Raw genomic sequence first — 25,859 nt, forward strand, 5'->3', positions numbered from 1 at the left:
AGAGATAGCTAAATCTATGGAATTGAGTGGTGGCAGAAATTAGGGGGTTGGCATGTGGAGAGACAGAGAGTAGAGAAACAAGAAGAGGGCCCAACAGTGATTTGAGGTACATTCACAATCAGAAGGTAGGGGACAGGGATGATAATCTAGTGGAGACATGGTCAGAAAGGTAGAAAGGATAACAGAATAAAGAGCGATGTCATAAAAATCCACCCTATAAGGAGAAGCTACAAAGAGATAACGAAGTATAAAGACTGAGAAAAGGTTTTTGGATATTTGCATTTATAATCAAATAGCAAATATGTTTTAAGCCCCTGCCACAACCAGTGCACTATGCTTCCTTTACATACTATATCAAAAAAGCAGACAGTCTCCAAACTGTTCATAAATGATATATACATTAAGGAAATGTTCATCAAAACCATAGGTTTATAGATAGGTGGTATAAAATGTTGTTTATCTCAATTCATTTGGCTCCATAATAGGTCCGGACAAGGTCTGACCTCCACAACCATCATTAAAAGTCTTTCTTAAACAGAAAATCAGAATACTTTTTTCCTTAGGATACAAGTTTTCTAGTCAGAAGACAATTTTAGTTCTCATTTTTGCTATCCCTTCCAAAGAGCATGTTCTACTTCATAACCAGATTGAATCTATAACATACACAAATTCTCCCCAAATAAGACTTAAGTACAATAAAACAAGTTTTAGATTAATTCTCACCTAATTTAAAAAAGGGGGGGGGGTGGTAGGAGACATGGAATATAATATATAAGTGTATACTACACTTAAAAAAATTGACTTCAAACAAATCTAGCTTAACAGCCATGTTATTTAATTGTTAGCAAAAATGTTACTTTAAAAAGCTCCCACGAACACCTCAAATCTTAGCATTAGCTTGTACACCCAGAAAGAGATGAATCTTGAAATGGCAAAAAAGGAAAACTATTTCCTTTAAAATTCAACAAAATCTAAAAGAATAAAAATCCATGAAGAGGGGGGAAAGCCTCTTCCTTCAATTGCAAATGAACCAGCCATGCCCAGTTAATTCCAGGAAGTGAGAATTTAATCTGAACTGTTGTCAAATTAGAGCAGTAATTCCCAAAATGGGTGCCACCACCCCCTGGTGGGTGCTGCAGCAGTGATGGCCACAGGTGCATTTATCTTTCCTATTAATTGCTATTAAAATTTAAAAAGAAAATTTCCAAGGGCGCTAAGTAATTTTTTTTCTGGAAAGGGGGCAGTAGGCAAAAAAAGTTTGGGAACTACTGAATTAGAGGATCCCTTTGATATCTGGCAAGAGATATCACAAACAAAACTCCAAGCCCCAGAACTACCAAACCACAGGACTGCACCAAATCCTTAATCTGTCCTAAAAGAGAAAATGGAAATCTAGTCATTCATGTCTCATGCATAATAATTTCACCTTGGATCTAACACATTTCCATTTAAATGTCCCACTGGAACATGGCAAATTCAACATGTCTAAAACTGTGTTTACCATACTCACCCCTGAGGCCAACTCCTCTCTTTTACTTTCCTGTTCCTATTAATAGCATCATCATTTTCCCACAGTCATTCTGAACGTAGATAGACTTTTGACTTCTCTTTCTTTTACTGCTGTCGAACTAGTCACCAAATTCTGCCCATTCTTTTTTCTAAATGTCTCTCAAATCCATCCCTTCCTTGCTATTCCAATTGTTCTCAGCTTGGTTCAGACTTTTCCACCTCCCTTATGCCAGGCTTACTACAACAGCACTCCTAATCAGATTTATTTAAGCTTTCTTGGCTTTGATTTACCCTGCATATCACAGCAAGATTAATTACATTAAAAGACCATTGTGATCATGGCATTTAAGTGATCAAAAACCTGCAATGGTTCCCCAGTACTTAACAAGTAAGAACCAAATTCATTCTGGTTATTTAGGCTCTCTACAATCTGGACTCAATTTATTTTTCTACCAATTTTTTTAAACTTACACTCCAAGAAATCTAACTTTTTCAAACAGGCACTTTATTTTCATTTCTTCAGCCCTTATTCAAGTCATTTTCTCTATCAAAAATACCTTTCCCTATAATTCCCCATTTCCCCTCTTTGAAGTCCTATTCATGCTGAAAAGGCCTGGTTCCAAAGCCAGTCTCTCTGTGCTGTTTTCCTTGATCCACAATGCCAGAAGTGATTTGTTCTTCCTCTATATTTCTATAGAAGTTAGTTTCTATCATTTATACAGTTGATATGACATACTACTTATATTCTAGTCACTAATCTTATCCTCTATTAACACATAAATTAAAAAGAAGTGATCATATCTGTGCCTTCTTTGAATCCCTCTCAGCATCTAGTACAATGCCTTGTACATAGCAGATGGTCAATAAATATTTGGTGAGTAAATGAATGGAATATCTCATAGGAAAACATATTCTTTTACTTTCGCCTTTACTGAAACTACAAAATTTGGCTAAGGGCCTTGCTACATAATAGTGTTTATTTTCATTTCATTTCAATAACATTTATTTCAAACCTCTTAGACTATGTACCAGAAAGGCATTGCGCTAGGCACTACAGACAGAGATAGATACCACACAGTCTCTATTCTTAAGAACCTCAATATACAATACATTCATTCAAAGAGCATTTGTTAAACACCTATTATGTGCCAGACACTGTGTAAGGACTGAACAGAAACAAAATGAAATAGCCCCTGCTTCATGGAGATGAATGGAATAAAATGAAAGTATGAGAGAGGTACAAAATCAGAATAGCCAGAATATTGGATTTAAGAGTCAGGAGAGCTGGGCTTAAAGCTTCTCACATTTATTTTTTGAGTGATCATGTAATCACTCTGAGCCTTTCTAAAAAATGGTGATGATAACACCTGTATCACTTACGTCACAGTATTGCTATGAAGGTCAAATAAGATAATATATGGAAAGTAGCATTTTGTAAACCATAAGAGACAATACAGATGAGAGCTATTATGTTTAACTGATACTGTAGGAAGAAAAAAGATTCTGACTTGAGGAAGTTCAGCAAATACTTTATTAAGGAAGTACCACTTGAGGTGTGCCTTGAAAGATGAATAGGATTTTATGGGCAAAGTTTTGTCTGAGGAAGAGGTAGGTATGTGTGTGTTTGTGTTGGGTGTGTGTATGTGAGGGGGAAAATAAATTCTCTTTCAGACATATTGAGTTGAAGGTGCCTATAAGGCATTCCAGAAGGAATCAGAGACAGACCACTGAGAGCTCAGGTGAAAGGCATCTAAAATAAAAGATAAGACTGGGATGGGATAGAACCAAGGACAGACTGGGGGAACACCTAACTGAAGGGATTAAGAAAAGAGGATTAAGAGCTTAAAAACATTAAAAAATGTTATTGAAGAAAGTAATTCTTGGAATTAGAATTGGCCAAATGGAAGCTAATGGCTCTCTGAAACATCAAGAAATAATAAAACAAATTCAAAAGAATGGAAAGAAATAACAGAAAGAAATGTGAAATTTCTCACAGGAAAAACAACTGACCTTGAAAACAGATTGAAAAGAGATAATGTAGGACTACCTGAAAACCAAGAAAGAAAAAAAAATCTAAGATAGTTTATTCCAAAAAATAAATTAAAACCATCCAGTTATCTTGGAACCTGAAGGCAAAGTGGAAATTTAAAGAATCAACCAGTCACCTTCTAAAAAAAAAAAAAACCCCAAATAAAAACTCCTATGAATATTAAAGCCCAGGTCCAAAGCTCCCAAGTTATGAAAAAAATACTCCAAGGAGCGAGAAAGAAACAATTCATATATCAAGAAGTCATATTCAGGATCAAACAAGATTTAGCAGACACCTCTATATAAAGGAAAGGAGAGCTTAGAATATGATATTGTAGAAGGTAAAGGATCTAAGTTTATAACCAGGAATACATACCCATCAAAAGAGTAAAATTCTACAGGAAAAAAAATTGTCTTTGAATTAAATGAACTTTCAAACATTCCTGAAGAAAAGATCAAAGCTGAGTAAAACTATGACATACCAACATAGGAATCAAGAGAAGGTTAAAAAGGTAAACATGAATGAGAAATCATAAAGGACTAAATAATGTTGAACTGTTTACATTCTTAAATGAGGAGATGATATATGTAACCCCTCAGAAGGGACAGTTATAGTATCTAATTAGACAGAGGACCTAAGTATGATTCTATTATATTTGTATGATCTCAAGAGAATAATGAAATGGGTGGGGAAGAGAAATAAGCTGGAAGAGGGGGAAAGGAAGAGAAAAGGGGAAAATTATATGATATGCATAAGAGGCACAAAGAGGAATTTATATAACAAAAGAGGCAGTTGGAGGGGACAAATGACATGAACCTCATATTTATCTAAAATGGTTAAAAGAGGAGAGGATATACATATATTCACAACTGAATATAAAAATATGAATTATTCAACAAGCGAATAGAAAGGAAAGGAATTAAGAGAAAGGGAGAGGAAATAATAATGAGAATAGATTAAGGGAGGCATTAGAAGCAAAATATTCTAAAATATATGAGGACAGGAAGAAAGAAAATAGTAATCATACCTGGGAATGTAAATGGGATAAACTTAACCATAAACAGCAGAAGAAAGTAGAATAGATTAGAAACACAAATTCAACAATATGCTGTTTACAAGAAACATGTGTAAGAAAGATACATACAATTAAAATAAGGGGCTATTATACTTTGGCTGAAATAAAAAGTATATCAGTCATGTCTAACAAACAGAGCTAGCAGCAGAACTACATTTTACTAAAAGGTACAATAGAAAGAATTATTATTAATATTAAACATATGTGCAACAAATAACATAGCATCTAAATTTTTAAAGGAAAAGTTAAAATGAGTTATACGAAAAAACCAGAGAGTGAAGTTATAATAATGAGAGAGCTCAATTTGTCCCTCTCAGACTTAGATAAATCCAACCAAAAAAAAAAAATTACAAGGAAGAAGTTAAGGCCTTCAATGGGATATGATAAACCATTGAAAATATTGAAGAGGAATAGACTTATTTTCAGCCATGCACAGAACATATATAACTTTGTATTAAAACATAAAACCTCACAAATTGAGAAAAGAATTAATAGTAAATGTAACTTTTATCAACTATAATGCAATAAAAATTAAATTCAATAAAGGGCTTTTGAAGCAAAGATTACAAAATTACAAACTAAACTTAATCCTAAAGAATGGGAGGGTCAAGGAATAAATTACAAAAACAATCAATACTATCATTAAAGATGTCAACAATTAGATAGGATACTAGATGGCAGTCAAAATGGTAGTTGGGGGAAATTTATATTTTTAAATGCTTACATCAATAAAATTGATGGAGTAAATCAACAAATTAGGTATGCAACTAAAAAAGTTGAAAATATGTCAACCCTCAATCAACACCAAAATAGAAATCCTGAAAACCAAAGGAGAGATTAATAAAATTGTAAATTTTTCATTGAATTAATAAAGAAAAATAGAACAGATGTAAAGAAAATAAATTCAGATAAATACTTCTGAAAATTTAAAAATTAGAATCCACCCTAAAATTTTAAGTCTTCCTTGGCATCTTTAAGGGCATTTGAAAGAATGTGGTACAAGATTTAAAATCATTTAAAATAAGAGTTCTAAATAGTATTAATACTTAGCACCAGAAAGGCAAAATACATCTGGATTGACAAACCTAAAGGCCTTCCTTGTGATCTCTTTGTAGTATCTGACACTGAAGATAGCTTTCTTCTTTTAAATACTCTTTCTGTCTCAGTTTTCATGACACTACTCTTCTTGGTTGTCCTCCTACCTATATTACCATTTCCCAGTCTCCTTTGATAGATTTTCACCCAGATCACACCAAGAAGCTAAATCACCACGATGAAAAATAAAAATGGTGAATGCACAACTGATGAAGAGAAAATAAAAGTAGTTATCAGGAGCTATTTTGTCCAGACATATGATAATAAAACTTACACTCTAAACCAAATGGATATTTACCAAAAAGAGAAATTTAACAAAAAAAAATTGTCCAGACTAATACAAAAGGAAATGGAATCCTTAAATAACCTATCTTTAGAAAAATAAAATGAATGAGCCATAAATGAGCTCCCCAAGGAGGGGGTGTCTAATAGGACCAGATGGATTTACACTTTTAAATAACAATAAATTCCAATTCTATTGTTTGAAAAAATAGCTAAAGAAAGGATCCTATTAATTTTTTTCCTGTGATACAAATATGGTCTTGATTCCTAAACCAGAGATTTAAAACTGGAAAAGAAAACAATAAACCAATTTCCCTAATGAATTTGGAGGCAAACGTGGCAGCCAGAACACTACAAAAATACATTTAAAAAGCCATATACTATAACCAGGGTGGATTTACATGAGGAATGTAGGGCTGATTTAATATTAGGAAAACTGTAAACAAAAATGACCACATTAGTAACCACCCCCTCAAATCATTGTTTTAATAGATGAAGAGAAAGCTTTTGACAAAGTACAACACCTTTTGTTGCTTGAAAACACTAGAAAATATAAGAATGGAGCTTTCCTTAAAATTATCTATCGGGGGCAGCTGGGTAGCTCAGTGGATTGAGAGCCAGGCCTAGAGACGGGAGGTCCTAGGTTTGGATCTGACCTCAGACACTTCCTAGCTGTGTGACCCTGGGCAAGCCACTTGACCCCCATTGCCCGACCCCAGACCACTCTTCTGCCTTGGAGCCAATATACAGTATTAACTCCAAGATGGAAGGTAAGGGTTTAAAACAACAAACAAACAAACAAACAAATAAATAAATAAAAATAAAAATGTCAATTCTAAGATATGGAGAAAATTGAGTCAAATTTATAACAGTAATTGCCAGATCCTAATTAATAGTCAACGGATATGAACAGGCATTTTTCATAGGAAGAAATCAAAGCTATTAATAGCCACATAGAAAATGCTCTAAGTTACTAATAATTAGAGAGATGCAAAATAATGCAACTCTGAGGTAACACCTCACACATCATTTTGGCTAAGGGGAAAAAAAGGAAAATGTCAAATCCTGGTGAGAGTATGGGAAAACAGATGCAGCCATGTATTGCTTGGTAGAGCTGTGAACTATTCCAACCATTCTGTAAGCCAGTTTGGAAATATGCCTCCCCCTCCTCTCTAAAAATTATGAAACTAGACATACTCTCTGATAAAAAAATAGTGTTACTAGGTTTATAACCCAGAGATCAAGGAAAGAGGAAAAAGAACACATATATTCAAAAATATTTATACCAGCTATTTTTGGTGGTGGCAAAAAATTGAAAATTGAGGAAATGTCCATTGTTTAGGCCAGTGATGGGCAAACTTTTTAATGAGGGGGCCAAATGAAAGGAAATGCTCATCTGTCAGTCTGTTTCTAAGGCAACTCTTTTGAAGTTTCATCGTATTGTATCCTACTGGTTCTATTTATCAGATTAGGAATAATGTCGCCTGGCAGATAGATCATTTCAGGGGGCTGTATCTGGCCCTTGGGCCGTAGTTTGCCCATCACTTGTTTAGGGGCTAGCTGACCAAGTTGTGGTATATGAATGTGATGGAATACTACTACTGTACTTCAAAAAATTATGAAGGAGATAGTTTTAGAAAAAACTGGGAAGTGAGCAGAACCAGAATAATTTATATAGTAACAACAATATTGTAAAAATAATCATCTTTGAAAAACTCAGTAACTGATCAACACAATAATCAACTACAATTCCAAAGAACTCATGATGAAGCATGCTATCCTCTTCCAGAAACTGCAATTAAGTGCAGAATGAAATATTTTTTCTACTTTTTTTTCTTTTTCATGGAGATATGGTTAATGTAGTATATATTTGGCTTGAGTATATATATATATATATTTGTAATGGTTTTTGTTTTTCTTGTCTTCTCAATGAGTGCAACAAGGGGAGGGAGAAAATAAAATTAAGTAAAAAAAAACATTTTTTTTAATGAAGAGTATAGACTAGATAATCCCAAGGTCCTTCCTATTTCTAGATCTTATGAAATTCTTTTTTTTTTTTTAAACCCTTACCTTCCGTCTTGGAGTCAATACTGTGTATTGGGTCCAAGGCAGAAGAGTGGTAAGGGTAGACAATGAGGGTCAAGTGACTTGCCCAGGGTCACACAGCTAGGAAGTGTCAGAGGTCAGATTTGAACCTAGGACCTCCCATCTCTAGGCCTGGCTCTCAATCCACTGAGCTACTCAGCTGCCCCCCCTTATGAAATTCTTAAAAACCCACAAATAAATGATTTCTGTTGTCAGTATCAATGTCTAAATATTATTTTCTTTTGACAAATGAAGAAAGAGAGGCACAATGATTTCCCCTTAGTCCCACAGCTAGGACTTGGACTGAGATTTTCTAATTCCAAGATTGCTGTTCTTGGCATTATACCCTTTGGTTTTATAATAGTTATTTCTGACAATTTTTTAAAAATAAAACAAGCCAAATTTATATATTACTTCTAAGATTTCCAAAACACATTCTCACAATAACTGAGATAGAATAGAAATATTATCATCCTCATTTTACACTTGAAGAAACTGAATTTCAGGTAAGTTTATTGACTTAAACTTAAACCTGAGGGAGCAGCTGTGTAGCTCAGTGGATTGAGAGTCAGGCCTAGAGATGGGAGGTCCTAGGTTCAAATAGGACCTCAGACACTTCCCAGCTGTGTGATCCTGGGCAAGTCACTTGACCCCCATTGCCTAGCCCTTACCACTCTTCTGCCTTGGAGCCAATACACAGTATTGACTCCAAGACGGAAGGTAAGGGTTTTAAAAAAAAAAAAGAAAAGAAAAGAAAAGAAAAGAAACTTAAACCTTAATTTAAAAGGGTTACAAAAGTAGTGAATACTAGAGGTGTTCCAGAACCTAGGTCTTTTGACTCTTTTCATAGCATATCATGGTAATAGTAACTCACATTTATATAGATGTGTATATATATATATAGTTACATAAAGCATTAAGCTTTCTCATTTTATCCACATAGCAATCCTGTGAGATTAATAATCTTAGGTATAATTATCTGCCAGTTGAAAATAGGACACAAAGCAAGGTGGTAGCAATACTACCAAAGATGAGAAAATCAAGATTACAAAGCAACCTACAATGACAGTCCAAAACTAACAAGATGACATTTTGTCAGGATAAGAGGAAATTCCTACCAGGGGGTTCAAAAAGTTAATCAAAATGCCAGATAACTATAATTCTTTGATATGAGTACATGGACAAGGACAAGGTCCACAAGTATAAATTAAGTTAACTGTGTGAGGTAGCAGAAAAGTTCATACAATCTTAGGTTGAAAAACAGAGCAGCCAATTGTTCTATTTTGCTCTATGCTAGTCAGAATGCAACTAGTGTGCTGTATTCATTTCACCTGCCACATTGGCAAAGGAAACAGATCAACTGGATACTATCTAGCAGGGCTACTATAACTCTAAGGTGTCTACAAATTATCATATGAGGAAACTATGAATGAATTGGGAGAAAGATTTTTTTTAACCAGAAAAGAGAAGACTAAATGGAAACTGGATTATATTAAGTGGGAGACTTTGAGGTCACATAAGTAATAAGATGACAGATGAGATATTTTCTCTGATCCCAATGACCTCTCAAACTTCTCCAAAAGAGCAATCATGTGTCAAAGATAAAGCAACTTCCATTGTTTCCACAGCCTAGGATGATAGCCAGAATCCAAAAACAAATTCCAAACTCAGAACTGACATTAACTGACTCTGAACTCATTCAGCATCCATCCTCCATACTACCAGTGGCAAGGCTGCACTAGCAGACCCAATGACAGGGACATATATTAAAAACTACTCTCCACACGATGGTACCCCCTTCCCTCTTTCCAGTGCCATGGAAACCCTGGCTCTAGGCTGTGGAAGCTTACTTTGATTTCAACTGCCAGCTTGGCCAGAGCTCTTAAAGAGCAAAAGCCTGCTGAAGTTTGAAACCCAGAAGCACCAGAGCTGTAAAACTCTAAATTGCTAGTGCCTGGGGAAAAAGGCTTTGAACAATAGGTGCTGAGCCAAAGAACTAAGGAACAAAGAGAATAATATGCAGGCCTATGCTGTATCCACTAAGCTGAGAGAAAGAACATTGTATTCACTTAGGGCTAGTTCTGAACACCCAAAAGTTACATGGGGCAGAGACCTAGGTTTGTGAATGAAAAAGCCCAGTGTAGAAATAAGATCCAGCCCCTCAACTGTGATGATGAGATTAAATCTACACTTAACTCACAAGTTGGGAGGTCTGTGACCCACGTGTGTTAGAAAGAGTGATGAATCAGAATTCACTGACTGCCTCCTGGGCAGTCCTAAGAAAAGCATCTGTTGTGATTGGGCATGTAAACTAAGAGGAAGGCACAGGAAGTGATGAAAGAAATGGCCTGGATAAAGTAAGAGAACTTCCATGCTTTGGTTTTTTTGGCTCTTCTTGTCTGTGACTTGGACCTGGAGGAGCGCTGGACCTGGGACCTTGAGCCTTTGGTTAGACTGTTCTTAAATCTTTCCCTTAGAACTATACTAGGTGAGTGAAGAAGGCAGATTATCTTAGCCTCTGGAGGGGCCCTTGATTGGGAGAAGCCCTCATAACTAAAGCCCTTGTTAATTGACTTTTAGGCTCTCTGGCTAGGCCTCTGGAGCCCTGCCAGAGTAAAGCCCAGACTTGAATACAAATCTAGTTTGTTAAGTTAGATCTCTTACGCTCCCCTCTTCTCATCTACTTCCACTCTCTCCTATATTTTGTAAATAAATTACTAAAATTATTTTAGGAATTGGTATTTATTCAGTTCCTTGGTGACCACACCCTTAAATATTACTGTATCCAATCAAAAACCCCTTTTCCCTCCTACACAACCACAACCAGAGGGGAAAGAGTCAGAAAGATGAGTGATAGGAAAGAAAGGGAGAGAAAAAAAGTCTAAAAATATCAAGATTTCAGAAAGAAAACTCCTTTCACTAGAGGTTTGGGACATGTTGGGGAAAGAAGTTGGAATCTCTAGGAGAAAGTGGTACCTGGTAAAAACCTTAGACACTTGGAGATTTCTAGAAAAATATAGGGGGGAAAGTGAACAAAAAAATGTTTGGATGCATAATCAGGGACATGATGGAGAGAGGCTCTACAATGCGATGGTGTTCTCTCTGATAACAGCAATAATTGACATTGTTCTAGAAGTAAAGCTCAGTGGAAAAGGGGAACCCATGGAACAAGCCCTGAAAAGTAGTTGCAGAAAGCATTGGTGAGCTTGGAACAGATACCTTGAATTTCATGAAGAACATGGTAAAAAAAGGAGAGACCAGGTAATTACATAAGCCAGAGAATGAAGAGTCTAGAGTAGTGACAGCAAATCTTTTAGAGATCCAGTGTCCAAACTGCAACCCTTATGCCGCATGTGAGCCCCCGCCTTACCCCAGACAGGGGAGGGAGGAAGAGCTCCCACTGGGCTGCTGGGCAGTGGGGCAGGTGATATGAGAAATGTCCTCAAGTGCATGTGAAGAGGGGAATGGGAGCAGCCCTCCCTGCCACACATGCCATAGGTTTGCCAATATGGGTCTAGAGTAAATGGAAAGAGAAGATGGATGATAAAGAGAGAAATCTTTTGGAAAAGGGCACTAAAAAAATACAATGTGAAAACTAAAAAACTGGATTAACAGAAGGGAGGAGAGATCAGGGTCAAGGAAAAGGGCCAATGAGAACCAGCCCACTTAAATAAAGATTAACTGAGGGAACATAATTCTGTTTCAATTGAAAAAGAGAGCTTAAAACCAAAAGGCTTCTGCACTTTAATGCATCTAGGATAAGAAGGGGAATGGTCAAATGAGAAAAAAAATCTTGGTACCAAATTTCTCTGATAAGAGATTAACATCCAACATATATAATCTGTCTTTCTTTCTATCTAAAATTAATACATTCCTCAAAAGATAAATGGTCAAAGGATATGAGCAATTCTCAAAAGAACAGCAAAAAAATTCACAACCACATGAAAAAATGCTACAAATCACTAATAAGAGAAATTCAAATAAAAATAATCTCGAGTTCCACCTCATATCCTTCAAATTGGCAAAAAATATGGAAAAAGTACAACAGTTAATAATGATAATAATAATAATAGCTAATATTTCTATTGTGTTTACTATGTGCCAGACATTATGCTAAGAGCTTTACAATTATTGCCTTATTTAGTCCTCACAACAACTATGGGAGGTAGGTACTATTATTATACTCATTTTACAGATGGGGCAAACAGAAGTTGAGTTACATGCCCAGTGTCACACAGGTTGAGGCCAGATTTGAACTCAGTCTCCCTGAATTTAGGCCTTGCACTTAAAGACAAGTAAGATAAATGATACATTGTTTGTGGAGCTATAAAATGGTACAACTACTTTGGAAAGTAATTTGAAATTATGTAAATAAAACAAATAAAAAGTCCATTATCTTTTGAACCAGAGACACCATTATTGAGCTTATACCCCAAAGAAGCCATTGATTAAAACAAACCAAAAAAAAAGGTTCCATATACTCCAAAATACTTACAGCAGTACCTTTTGTGATAGCTAAGAACTAAAAATAAAGTAGAAGCCCATCAACTGGGGAATGGCTAAATAAACTGGGCATGAATGTAATGAGATATTACTGTGCTATAAGAAATGAGGAGGAAGCTAGGTGGCTCAGCAGATAGAATGTTGGGGTTGGAGTCAGAAAGACCTCAGTTCAAATCTGGCCTCAGACATTTACTAGTTATGTGATCCCTGGCAAGTCACTTAGCCTCTTTTTGCTTCAGTCCATTGGAGAAGGAAATGACAAACCACTCCAGTAACTTTGCCAAGACAGCCCCACAGACAGTATTTGTGTACTCTGGTCCACAGGATCATGAAGAGTCAGACATGACTGAACAACTAAATAACAACATAAAAAATGTATGATAAATACAGAGAAACATGAAAAGATCTACCAGAACGGATGCAGACCAAAATAAGGAGAGAACAGAAAACAATGTACTCAGCAACTACAGGAATGTAAGAACAATGACGAATTTAAAAAATTAAAAATCAGTTGAACAGAATTATAGTAAAAGGTGGCACTCAAATGATGAAAATAAGAGGAAACCAGTAACCTACGTTTTTGTGGAGGTGAGAGAGGTTCACAGATGTTACACAGTGCATATGTTTTCAGACTTTTTCAATGTATCCATCACTTGTGCTGGCTTTTTTTCTTCCCTTCCCACCTCAAATACTATTTGTTATATGGTATTCTCTTTAGGAGAGAGAGGGAAAGGAAAATATTGGATACTATGGGGAAGTAATAAACAGAAAATATTAATAAAATTTTAATTTTTAAAAAAAGAAGGAAAGAAAAGAAATATATCATGGACTGTTGTATAGAAGAAGGAATAGACTTCTGGATAGTTCCACCAATCAGAATATGGACCAAAGGGCATACTTTATAAGGAAGACATTTGGCTCAGCATAAGGAAGAACTTGCTATGAACTAGTTATCTAAACTTAGTCTCCTGAGAAGATAATTTTCCTAACATTAAGATTATTTAGGCAGTACTAAAGTGGTCATTTGTTTGGGGTATTATAATAAGTGTTACCGAAAAGAAAAAGAAACTCTTCTTAATATTTTTTTGTAAATTCTATACTAACACCAAATAAAATGAGCCAAATAATAAAAAACGCCAAATAAAACCTAATACAAAGAAGAACAGAAAAAAAGAATGTGAACGAAACCACAAATCTGTGAACGAAACCACAAATCTCTATAATACATAGCTTGCATTATGCCATAAGTACATAAGAAATACAACATGCTACTTTCAAAACTGTCCTGTTTATGTTTCCCTCTGGCCTGCTCCTCTCTTCTATGTATTTTAAAAAATGCATCAATGACTGCCTTTTCTTTTCTTTCTTTTTCTGAGCTTCATCAATTCTCTGGAATTTGTATTTGGTCATTTCCTTTAAAAAAATTAAGGTTCTTATTAAATCTAAGATTCTCTGACTCATTAATAGTGTGAAGAGGAGTCTGAACCAAAAAATATTTGTAGAGTAGTAATTTTATTAATTTCAACTTTCCTTCCTCTCTTAGGTTACATATTGCTTTCAGAACTAATTAGTCAATAAGATTAGTCTATAATTAGAAGCATCTAAAAAAATTAGGAAATAGATCACAAACTTAAAATGGATGCATGATATAAAATAATAATGGCAAACTTCAAATGTAGGGACATTTACTGGAGCCCTCTCTATCAGAAAGGGTATCTGATAAATTCTTGACTAGTTTAAATAACTTCATCCTTCAAAAAGTATATTTTTCTGATGATTAAATAGGAAATTTAAATAAAAATTAAATGGGAAACTTGGGGGGGGGGGTGGATATACTGTTCAATTTTAGAATTTATAAAAGAGGAGAAAAAAGCTGGGATGACTCTGAAGAGCATCTTAGAAATACAGATCTCAAAGAATTAGGAAATAGGTAGGAGTTCATAGTCAAAAAATTCCACTGAGGAAAGTGGCTTTAAGAGAGAGATGTTCACCTATCCACTGGGAAAGATAGAACAAAAATAGAGAGCTAAAACCCAGGATATGTCAAGTGATAGGAGCTGTTTTCACTGAATTCAATTCACTAATCTTTGATGGATTATATCCCATCTAAGGTACTAAAAGAATTGCTCAATGTGAGAGGTGAACTATTTACTGGTCAATGATCTTCGGGAAAAAAAAAAAACAACAACAAAAAAAAAAGAAGAATGGGAGAAGTACTTCAGGACTAAAGGGTAGTTAATGATACCCCTGTTTGTTTTTTTTTGAAGATAGTTTAGCAAGCATGATTGGTCTCTGGAAAAATTCCAAAATATTACTGAAGAGTTTATAAACATTTAGGAAGGTAAATTAGAGCTGACAAAACTTCAAGAGTCAATCAGTAAACATTTATTGAGCACCTACCATGTGGCAGGCATTGTGATAGTAATGGGGATACAAAAAGAGGCACAAAGGATAGAGCACCAGGCTTGGAGTGAGAAAGATCTGAGTTCAAATCCAGTCTCAGCCATCTTCTAGCTAGTGTGACCCTGGCAAGTCAAGGAACCTCTGCTTATCTCAGTTTTCTCACTTGTAAAATGGAGATAACAAGTACTTACTTTCCAGGGTTGTTGTGAGAATCAAATGAGACAATATTTGAAGAGTATTTTAGCACACAGTTAAGTGCTATATGTTACATTAATAACATTATTGTTATTAAGAGATGGTTCCTGCCCTCACAGAACCTACAATCCTACCAAACTAATTTCATGTCCTTTTCTGATAGGGTTTTTAGATTGTGTACTATAGGATATACTTGCATTTTATAGGTTCAGAGATTTATTAGCATTGGAATGGAACCTGGATATCATGTAATCCAATCTTCACATTTGATGTCTAAGGATGCTGAGTGGCATAGAGGTCAAATGACTTTCCCAGGATATATGGGTTGAGTGGCAAAAATAATGGGAAGAAAAGAAAAATTAGAATCTATGATGGCAAATCTTACCAATGAAACAAAAAAGAGAAGAATTGGGAATGCAAATATACAGGAATAAAGGGCAATCTAGAAAAGAAGCAAGAAACAGAAACATCAAAAGAAAACATACTTATTTGGCAATAATACATCAAAACATACAGATCTCAAAGACATGTTATATAAAGACAAGCTAAAGATCACAGGTCTCCCAGAAAACCATGACAGAGCAAAAAAAAAAAAACCAATTAACACTATAATTAAGGAAATAATAGAAAAAATATGCCCAGAACTAAACATAGAAAATGAAATACTAATTGAAATAATTCACAAACCTCCAGAAAAAAAAGGTGTATGACAAATACAAAATCTAAAAAAGGTCTTTCCCACAACTCCCCAACATGAACTCTTAGTTTTTATTAAAGTAGGCAGACAGACTACTAAAAATCCCTGAGTGGGGGATTATGCTTCATGCATTCAGTTATAATATTTCCTCTAACTGGAATTACCTTCCTCTTCTCTTTCCTCCCCCATCTTCTTTTCTATTCACTGAAATCCTAATTTTTTTTTTAAATCCTAATCATTACTAAGGACCAATTCCATGAAAACTTCTTTGATCATCCTAATCAAAAGTGCTGTCTTCCTACTTGGAAGTCCTTATTTTTCCCAATAACATTAAATCCTAGGACTTACTAAATGACACTTGTGATAAGGTTGAGTATAGATAGATTATCATTATTAGTTAGACTATATGGCTAAGTTGTAACTGTCGATTTAATAATGATAGTCCCAATAATTGAATGAGCATGACATTTATGATATGTAGCCTGTAGCAGAGATAAGGTAAGCATTTGTAGTCATATAGACCCTATAATCATATAAACCTGTAGGAGTCCTCTTCCTGCTTTTGTAATTGACCTACACAATGTAGAGACTTACTTTTGAGATGACTATGCAAAAAGCTATGGAGACTAAGGTGATCATTGGCAAATTCTCCCCTGTGGACAAAGACATTTCACCATCATCACCCTGAGCCCCCACCTCTTTGAACCCTCTTAAAAGGAGCAGTGCATGAGATATCAGCCCTAAAATCAGGACTTTTGTTATTGCAGAGGGCAGTAAACAAGTCTGTAAGTTCCTCAATTTGCTTTATGAAGAACTGTCACTTTTGAAGCTAAGGGTCTCAGACTATGCTGAGTGTGTCCACAGATCATTGACTTGTATGATTTGCTTGCTGTCATATTAAAGTCAATTTATTCAGACTTGCTCCCAGAATTTTTCTTTACACTTGATATAAAATGTCTTGTATTTATTACTGTGTATATTGTATCTCCTTCCTCACAAAATACTGTAAACTCCTCAAAGGTACAGAACATGTTCCATATATCTTTGTGGTATTCCTCATCACAGAGAACTTTCTTTGCTGGCTAACTGGTGATATGGGTAAGCATGCCACATCAAAATCCATAGTGATATGAAGCATGTAAACAGGTTAAAAATGAATATTAACAAATGTTTAAAAATTTTCTAAAAAAAAAAATCCATAGTGATTAAGGATCACGGATTCATAGATTTAGAACAGGAAAGTATCTGGGAGGACATGTAGTCCATTTCTCTCATTTTACAGACCAAGAACCAAGGCCAAGAAAAGTCAAGGGGTTTGTCCAAGGTCACAAAGTAATAAATAGCAGAGATGGGATTCAAACCCAAGTCCTCCAATTGCAAATCCAATACTCTTATGACTGTGCAATACTGGGAGGGGAAGCAACAAGCAGAGTCTGACAAGTACCCTAAAACTAAAGCATTCTAGAGCTATAGCTATTACTTGAGAGACAATCTAAAAAACCCTCATTTATCTCTCTCTGCCAATTCTCCCTATCTCTTCTCTTTTGTGGATAAATTCTATAAGGATATTCACAGGAGATGCCTCCATTTTCATTCCTTTCATTCTTTTAAGTTCTCTACAGTCTGGCTTCTGAAGTCATCATTGGACTTAATCTACTCTCTCCAAAGTTAAGAATGATCTTTTAATTGCCAAATCTAAAGACTTTCCCCCCAATTCTCAACCTTCTTGAATTCTCTGCCACCTTTTAGTCAACCTTCTCTCCTTGACCTACTTCTCTCTAGGTTTCTGTGACACTAATCTCTTCTGGTTCTCCTGTTTACAACTTCTCCTGTGCCTTTGCTGGACCTTTATCCAGGTCACACCTGATAATCCTGGGTATCCCACAAGGGTCTGTCCCAGATCCTCTTCTCTTCTTTCTCTATACTACTTCACTTAGTCATCTGATCGCCTCCCATGGTTTTCAATGATTATTTTCATGATGATGATGATTTTCAGATTACCCCTAATCTTTCTTTCTAATCTTTGGACTCATGTTCCTATTAGACATATCAAACTGGATGTCTTCAAACATTAAACTCAATATGTACAAAAGTCATTATCTTTCCCCACAAATCACCTCCTCACAGGCACCAGTTCAACAATCTAGATGCTATCCTCAACTCTTAACTCTTCACTCTCAACCTCCATATCTAATTTGCTGCCAACGTTTGTGGATTTCACTTTTGTAATCTCTCCTATATACAATCCTTCTCTCTTCTAAAACTGCCACCACCCTGGTAATGGCCCTCATCATCTCAAGTCTAGACTAATACAAGAGCCTACTGGTTGGTTTCCCTTTCTCGTCTCATCACTCTATTACACCAAATTAATCTTCCTAAAGTGCAGATCTGCTCATGTCCTCTTCCCCCAGGCCCTACTCAATAAAATCCAGTGGATCTTTATTACATTTGGGAAAAAATATAAAGTCCTCTGTTTGGCATTCAAAGTTACTTGTAATCTGACCTTCTACCTTTCCACACTTCTACCTTACTTTACCTCTACATATTCTGTCATTCAGTGACACTGGGCTCCTTGCTGTTCCTGAAAGAAGACACACCATTACCTAACTCCATGCATTTTCACTGGTTGTCCCCCATGCCTGGAATACTTTCTCCTCATTTCTACTTTCTGACTTTCTAAAAGTCCCAGCTAAAATTTCACCTTCTACAAGAAGCCTTTCCTGATCCCCCTTAATGCTAGTGTCTACCCTCTACTGATTAATTCCAATTTTTCCTGTATTTAGCTTATTTGTATATGACTCTTTGAATCCTGTCTCCTCCATTTGACTGTGACCTCCTTGAAAGCAGTGACTGAACTCTGCATCTCTAGTCCTTGGCAAAATGTCTGAAACTTAGTAGATACTTGATGTTTACTAATTGAGCTCTTCAATTTACAAATGAGGAAACTAAGGTCTGGAGAGGTTAAATGACTTGCTAAATAATATATTACATAGAGCAAGTGGCAGAAGGGGATTGAGAAACTGGAGTATCATATGAGGGTAGCTCTGATATTGAAGGCATTAGAGATTAGAAAAGACAAGAATCAGATGATGCTTAGACTGGAAAAGAGAACCATCAGAGTAAAAGCTATTTTCATCTTGAAATATTTAAGGATTGTTAGGCAAAGAGGATTTAAACTTGTTCTGCTTGGTTTCAGAAAGCAAAATTAGCAAAGTGGGTTATAATTATAAAGATGCAGACTTCACCTCAATGTAAACGAAAAAAAACTTTTGTTAATCTGGCCTATTCAAAAGCAGAATGGACTACCTCAATAGGCAATGAAGACAATGATGTCTACAACTCAAGCCATTCCCAGAAAAAGTAATAGATGGTATTCTCATCAAATCTGTTAGTGACACTAAACTCAGAATGATAACTAAGATATCAGATTCTAGGCCTGGGATACAAAACCACAAATGGCACAGAGACAATTCCTATTCAAGGACAAGTTGGACCAGATGATCTCTAAGATCTTAGGATTCTATGATTCTACATAGGGAAAATGATCACTGTAGACAGAATCTGGAATAGCTACTAAGCAAACTGCCAGGGAACCAATAAAAAGGACTGATGAGCAGCACAAAGGGCTATAGAATTTTAGTGGGACAGATTCACATCTCTCCTCATCAGCATCATATCCCTCAAAAAGAAGGCAGGAAAAAGAAGGGCAAACAAAGTTAGAGAAGGGCACACCAAGGAGTGGTGTAAAAAGGGCAGCAATGAAGTACATTAGGTGACGAGGGAGTCAAGACTGCAAGAGAATCAACTGTTATTAGAAAGCTAATGGACTGGGAGGGACTGAGTGATGAGGAGCAGAAAAATGGAGGTTAGGAGATAGAGGTTTATTATTGTGAATAGAAAAGCAGAAGAGATAACAGGTTAGGAAAAGGGCAGGCACCCTAGGAAGCAGTACAAAAATACTTAAAGCTAGATTCCCCCAAACACAGGAAGCTATTCTGACAATGTTTCCTACTTATAAAGCAGAAAAATAGCCCTTCTCCATCTTCTGTTCTTTAACCTACAGATAATGACTTACTCATTGAAAACTGTTTAGTTTTTTGTAACCTGGTTTTTAAACGAGTTTTTTTAAAGAATTCAAATTCAGAACAAAAAGTACACAAAGTTTTAAATGGTCTTATTGTACCATTTCTCCCTTACAGTCACTTTTTTATTTCCCCCGAAAAAGAAAATGAGATAATTACCAGTGTTTTCCATACAACCAATGTCCTCCCCAGGTCAGCAGGCAGGCACCAAATGTAGTTTTCTTCCAGTGGTTCCGAAAGGTTTTGATAAGTTGAGCCATCTTCTCTAGTAAGTCAGCTAGTTTGCCAGAACCAGGAAGGGAAGAGTGGATATTAGCATAAAGTCTCCAGGGTAATCATATAATATTCATATTCCTTCTACCTTTAAGTAGTTTAATTTTTCTACTTTTTAATTCTCTCCTTATTTTTCCACTTTTCTTTTTGCCTGATGTAAATCTTCATGTAGATATCCCATTCAACATGTTCAGAAATAAATTAATCCTCTCTAACCTGTATCTCCCCCAACTTCTCTATTTAAACTAACTTCTATTCAACTCTATTAAACTAATCAACTTCTCTATTTAAAGAATTCCTCCAAGTTAATCAGACTCAAATAATTTTTGATTCTTCCTCAAAGGCATGCCCACATTCAATTAACTATCAAGTCTGATCAAAACTTCTTCCACAGTATCTCTTGAATTAATCCTCTTATTTCTTACTTCTATAATCTCCTTGTTGAGCATTTATCTCTTCTCTTCTAGAATACCCTAATGTCTTCCTTCTTCTCTCCCTTCTCCAACCCAATCTTCACAATGTAACATATGCAATCTGCCTGAAAGATTGTGCTAAGTGCAACAACTAAAAAAATGGGGGGGGGGGGGTGTGGAGGAATAGCCTACTAAGATAAAAATTGGGGGTATTACAAGTCTTTTATAATGTGGGTCCACCCTATGTTTTTTCAGTCTTATCTTTATTCCTTTAGATGAACTCTAGAATCTAACCAAACTGGACTATTCTCTATCTCCCATTTGCAGTCTAGCCTCTTCTCTCCATGTTTTTGCTCGTTACCACTTTGCAGGTCTAGAATGGATTTCTCTTTCCCTTTCCCATTCTCTCCCCAATCCCCTGAGGTAATCCAAGAACCTCAGCATAAGATTTGGTCTTGACAGTAATTGGCAGTTATCATACAACTAACAATCATTCTTTCAATCTCCCCTTTGGCTGATATTTCTTTCTGAGGCAATCCATTCTACTCCTGAACAACTCTAATTATTGGGGGTTTTTCCGTGGCATTATTAGTTAACAGAGTTGCAGATGCAACCTCCACCCATTTCTCCAAGTTCTGTTCTCTGGAACCAAGAAGAACAAGTTGACTTTTTTTTAAAAAAAGCAAATTTCTGTTGATATTTTCTTAAAAATAAAAATATATATATATTGTTTTTATACTACCTAAATATTTGCCAGTATCCTTCCCCTACCTCCTCTCAGAGATCTATATCAATATACCAAAGGAAAAAACAGGAAAAACCATTCATTATGTTAAAAAAATTTGGAAAATATAAGCAATGCTGCACAACCACAGACCTCCCGGCTCTGCAAAAGAATGGAAGGTAAGGATGGGAATCACTGCTTATCACTCTTCTTTGGGGACATTTTTGTTCTTTGTTATTTTACAATATTAATTTTCAATTCTTTTATGTTGTTCTTTTCATCAACATTGTTGTAGACATTTTATGTGTACTATTTTCTTGGTTCTGTTCATCTTATCCTATTATTCATGTAACTTTTTCCATGCTTCTCTGTATTCATCATATTCAACATATCTTACAGCAGTGTGATATTCAGGTACCCCAATTGGCTGAGTCAGTCCTGAATCAGTGAACTTTTTTTTTTCCAAATACTTGGAGGCAATCACCACATCTCTACCACCTCCAGTCTTCTTCATTAGGCACAGTGACTGAATCAATTAAGTACTTTATAAATGCTTATTGAAGTTGTTCACTCAACTTGTTAAATTAAGCATTTCTAGTTCACTCAAATGATCTTCATAAAATCTACAGGCCCTTTTCTGGATACTCTCTAGCTTTCAATGTCCTTTACTAAAAGGTGGTACCTGGAACAAAACTCAATATTCCAGCTGTGGTTTGATCAAGATAAAGAACAGCAAGATCATCAGACTCCTCCTTTTGGAGACAATGCCTCACTACAAGATTTAAAGTATTTTCTTTTACCTCCTGAAGAATGGAATTATCAGTGAGTCAAGTGAAGAATTTTATCAGGCACTTTACTTCTGCCAAAGTGCTCTAGCAGGAGCAAGGGGAGAAGCTTGGGTGAGGAAACCACTAGAGATCCCACTAAAGTGACTGATCCCATAGCAATAGTGAAGAGGACACCCCCAAATCTCCCTGCCCTTCACCCCTTTCCCCAACCCCTGAATTGTGATTAATAAAAGCCATTCATCAGTCAGATAGCATTCCAGATTACCTGAGAGACAACAAGGGAGAGGGGAACCAGAGCTTGGTCTGGCTGCCTCCATCTTGAAGCCAGACCACCGGCTATGAAATTAACTGACTGGGGGGGAGGTTTGTGTGAACCCTGTCCTTATTCAAAATCGGATTGGGGTACCACATACCTCTTATAGGGAAGCCTTGCCCCCAACTCCTGAGGGGTGGCACAACCATCCAGGTCACCCAGTTTCGGGGTGACACCCCCTTAAAGTCTTCTGTGTATATTTGGCCCCAGGGAAGTGCTAGAAGAAAGACTTACATACAGACTCTCTCTCCCTTTGATTAACATTGGTTACAGGCTCTCTTTATTCTTAAACAAAGTGCTCTAGCAGATAGCCAGATATGTAAAGTTCCCCAACTCTACAATACAAAACTGTGTGGTTTGTGATGTTTCCCAAGCTCCGAATCTACCTCCTCTTTCTTTACAAGTGCATGCTTACTGCTGATTCTCATCCAAATGTTCTCTATAAAAACTTTTCTTTAGTTACTAAATATTTTTATGTATCTTTTTCTTTTGGTATCTATTTAGTATTTATTTTTCCAATTACCTGTAAAAACCCTCCTTTACATACATTTTCTGAAATTATAAAGTCTAATTTATCTCCTCTCCCTATCCCAGAGATAGTTGCAAAACACAGTTCCATATTGGTCATGTTCATTATCTTCTTAAAAAATAAGGTAGTTCAACATCTTTTGTCTACTCTGTTCCTTTTAATTAAAGGGAACTCTTTTAGTCATTTCCCAATCATGATTTTCATTCCACTATATTTCAGTGAAATAATGAGGATGAAACAGCCTCCTTGCATTAGGTTCTAGAGTTCACCTGGTTTATTATCTATACTTTGTTCAAGTGTATAAGGCACCTAAGAAAAAAGGTTTTTGCCAGTTGTTTTTTGGGGGTATTATCTCTTATCAATTATTGTCAATACTTTCTACTTATATATTCCTAGACCTAGACTGTACCTGTACCTAAGCAAAATTATCTCAAAAATATTGAAAAGCACGAGGGGCAAAAACAATTTGATAGATTTTGGTGTAGAGCAGTCCCAAAAGCATCCAACAGATGCCAACAGGTGGACAACTAGATGGAAAATGAAACAAATGTTGTCAGTGTCTTATAATCATTTATTTTTATAGTGAATGACAGTGGATATTTAAATCCTACCACCTCAGGCCTTTGTGTGCTATACAGGAAGTATAGCATTTAAGAAGACAAAGCTTTAATAGAGAACAAAACAGTCTAAGGAAAAACACAAAGGAAATTTATTCAAGGAAACCATAATCATAAAAGCTTTCAGTGCCCACTACTAGGAATAAGAGGCTTCACATCAAAAAAGTCAGTCATGGTATTTCATTCATTTCCTTTAAGAGGTGGTCACAATGCTTACCCAGGTACCTTGAAGGAAGAATGGAAGGAGAGACAGGGTCAACAAATAAAGGATATTTGAGTAATTCTCTCAACTTAGACAATTTAACCCCCAAATTACTGGAGCCCAGTAACATCCTTCCCATCTTGGGGCAGAAAACAAGGGCAGTGCAATGTCTTCCCCAGAATCTGAGCCAAGATGGATACCTCCCAAAGTGGGACTGGGAAGGGTAAGGTAAAGAAAGATACTACCAAGATTTCATTAAGGAACCTTGGGTACAATGGATTCTGAGAATGTCAAGAGAAAAAAATTCATAATGATCTTAAATTCCTTGGGGTATCCTCATTCCATGCTTCAGCATAACTCAGGTATTTATTGGTTGTTATCCTTCATACTTGAAGAAAACCACAGTGACATCATTATGTCTGGATCAATGTACATTTCTGACTGAGGATGATGAGACCAATATAAGCTCAAAAGGCTCTACCAAAGCTTGGGCACAAATAGCCAATATGAACATTTGGAACAAGAGGGAGTATGGTTAAGTTAGAAACAGCTCAGTGGACTGTCTGGAGAAGTCCAGGCTTGAAAAATTAGTTTTTTTAGGGCTGGGAGTCAGTCCACTGGGTTTGAATTCCAGCTTTATAACTAATTGTCTGTGTGATCCCTTTAAGTCTATCAGCTCCTCTGGACATCAGTTTCCTTATTTGTACAATGAGGGGATCTGAAAGAATGACCTACAAAGTCCTTTCCAAGTCTAAATCTATGATCCTAATGGGTCATTTTATAAGATACCTCAGGGAGGGAAAGGTACCAAAAGAATGGAAAAAGATCAATGACAATATTAATACCTAAAAAAGGCAATCCAGAAGACAGTAACAACTACAACACACATGCTCACTTTCTCATCTTTACACAAATTTTTATGAAAATGATCTATGTACATTTCAGGGTTTCCTTAGTGAAATTATGAGAAGGAAACAGGCAACATTTTACAAACATTTTCTACAGCAGGCCATGTCTTTATAGTGTCCTAAATTACTAAAAGTTACAGATACAAGACTCTATTATATTTATTGGTTACAAAAAAAACCTACTTGACTTGGGGTACCAAATGCATACTTAAAGGTGTTTGTATAAATGGAAATTTTGAACTTTGGATTCATCCCCCATAAGTCCCTTAGTTTTCCCAAAATTCCCTTTAATCTCTCCTGCACCTCCACATTTGCTTGGTCAGGTTATTGTTTTATAATTGGCTGTAACTCTTCCCTCTTTTTCTTTTGTTCCTGGGAGTAAGCTGGTTAGTACCTTTTAGTTAGTCTCTTTTGTTAGTTTGTTACATAAATAAATATAAATATAATATTTAGTATTTTGCATATTAATTTTAATCTTCACATATTCCTCCAATGAGATATCTTCTATCCATGATTATAAAAGATTCTATAATAAATTCAACTATAGATGTAGCTGTCCAACACTCCTCTGATGATAATGTCCAATAAGGGACAAATCAAGGAGAAATAGTCTTATCAAAGGTGCAGTGGAGGATGTCCTGTGAGGTGACCAAATGGAAGAATTCCCCAGATATGAAAAGGTTCTCCTGGTATATCCATTTCAGAATGACCGTGTCCTGAATGGTAAGCAATTATGATCCATGATTACTCAAAAGGCATTAGCATTATCAATCCATGAAAGAAAAACTAAAAGAAAAAAACATGCCTTTTGTCTAAATTATGGTATTTAGTTGGAAGGCAAGTTAACACAATTGTATCTATATCTAGGACAAATGCTTCCAAGATTTAACTGATTACTTAATTCTTTGGCCAGATTTCAAGAAAAGTTAGTTTAAGCATAGGCTCCAGTACCGAGTCACCTAAACACCAAGGTATTTTTGCATTTTCTTCTCTCAAAGAGATATTAGGACAGAGAAAGCTAGGTGGCTCAGTGGATTGAGTTAGTACCTTGAAAAGAGGAGGTCCTGGGTTCAAATGTGACTTCTGATACTTCCCACCTGTGCGACCCTGAGCAACTCCCAATTACTTCTCACTGCT

At 35.9% G+C, this 25,859-nt stretch overlaps 1 protein-coding gene across 2 annotated transcripts in view; it reads right to left on the minus strand.

The window, feature by feature from the left end:
- Window positions 1-25,859, minus strand: part of AGK (acylglycerol kinase) — a 113,920-nt gene that overhangs the window by 86,183 nt on the left and 1,878 nt on the right. For both annotated transcript variants that reach the window (XM_044678155.1, XM_044678156.1), the window contains exon 2: window positions 20,115-20,232. In XM_044678155.1, the coding sequence (XP_044534090.1) occupies window positions 20,115-20,215 (101 nt within the window). In that variant the 5' untranslated portion in view covers window positions 20,216-20,232. The remainder of the gene's footprint in view (window positions 1-20,114; window positions 20,233-25,859) is intronic.

This window comes from Gracilinanus agilis, chromosome 5 (assembly GCF_016433145.1).
Source record: "Gracilinanus agilis isolate LMUSP501 chromosome 5, AgileGrace, whole genome shotgun sequence".
NCBI classification, from domain to species: domain Eukaryota; kingdom Metazoa; phylum Chordata; class Mammalia; order Didelphimorphia; family Didelphidae; genus Gracilinanus; species Gracilinanus agilis.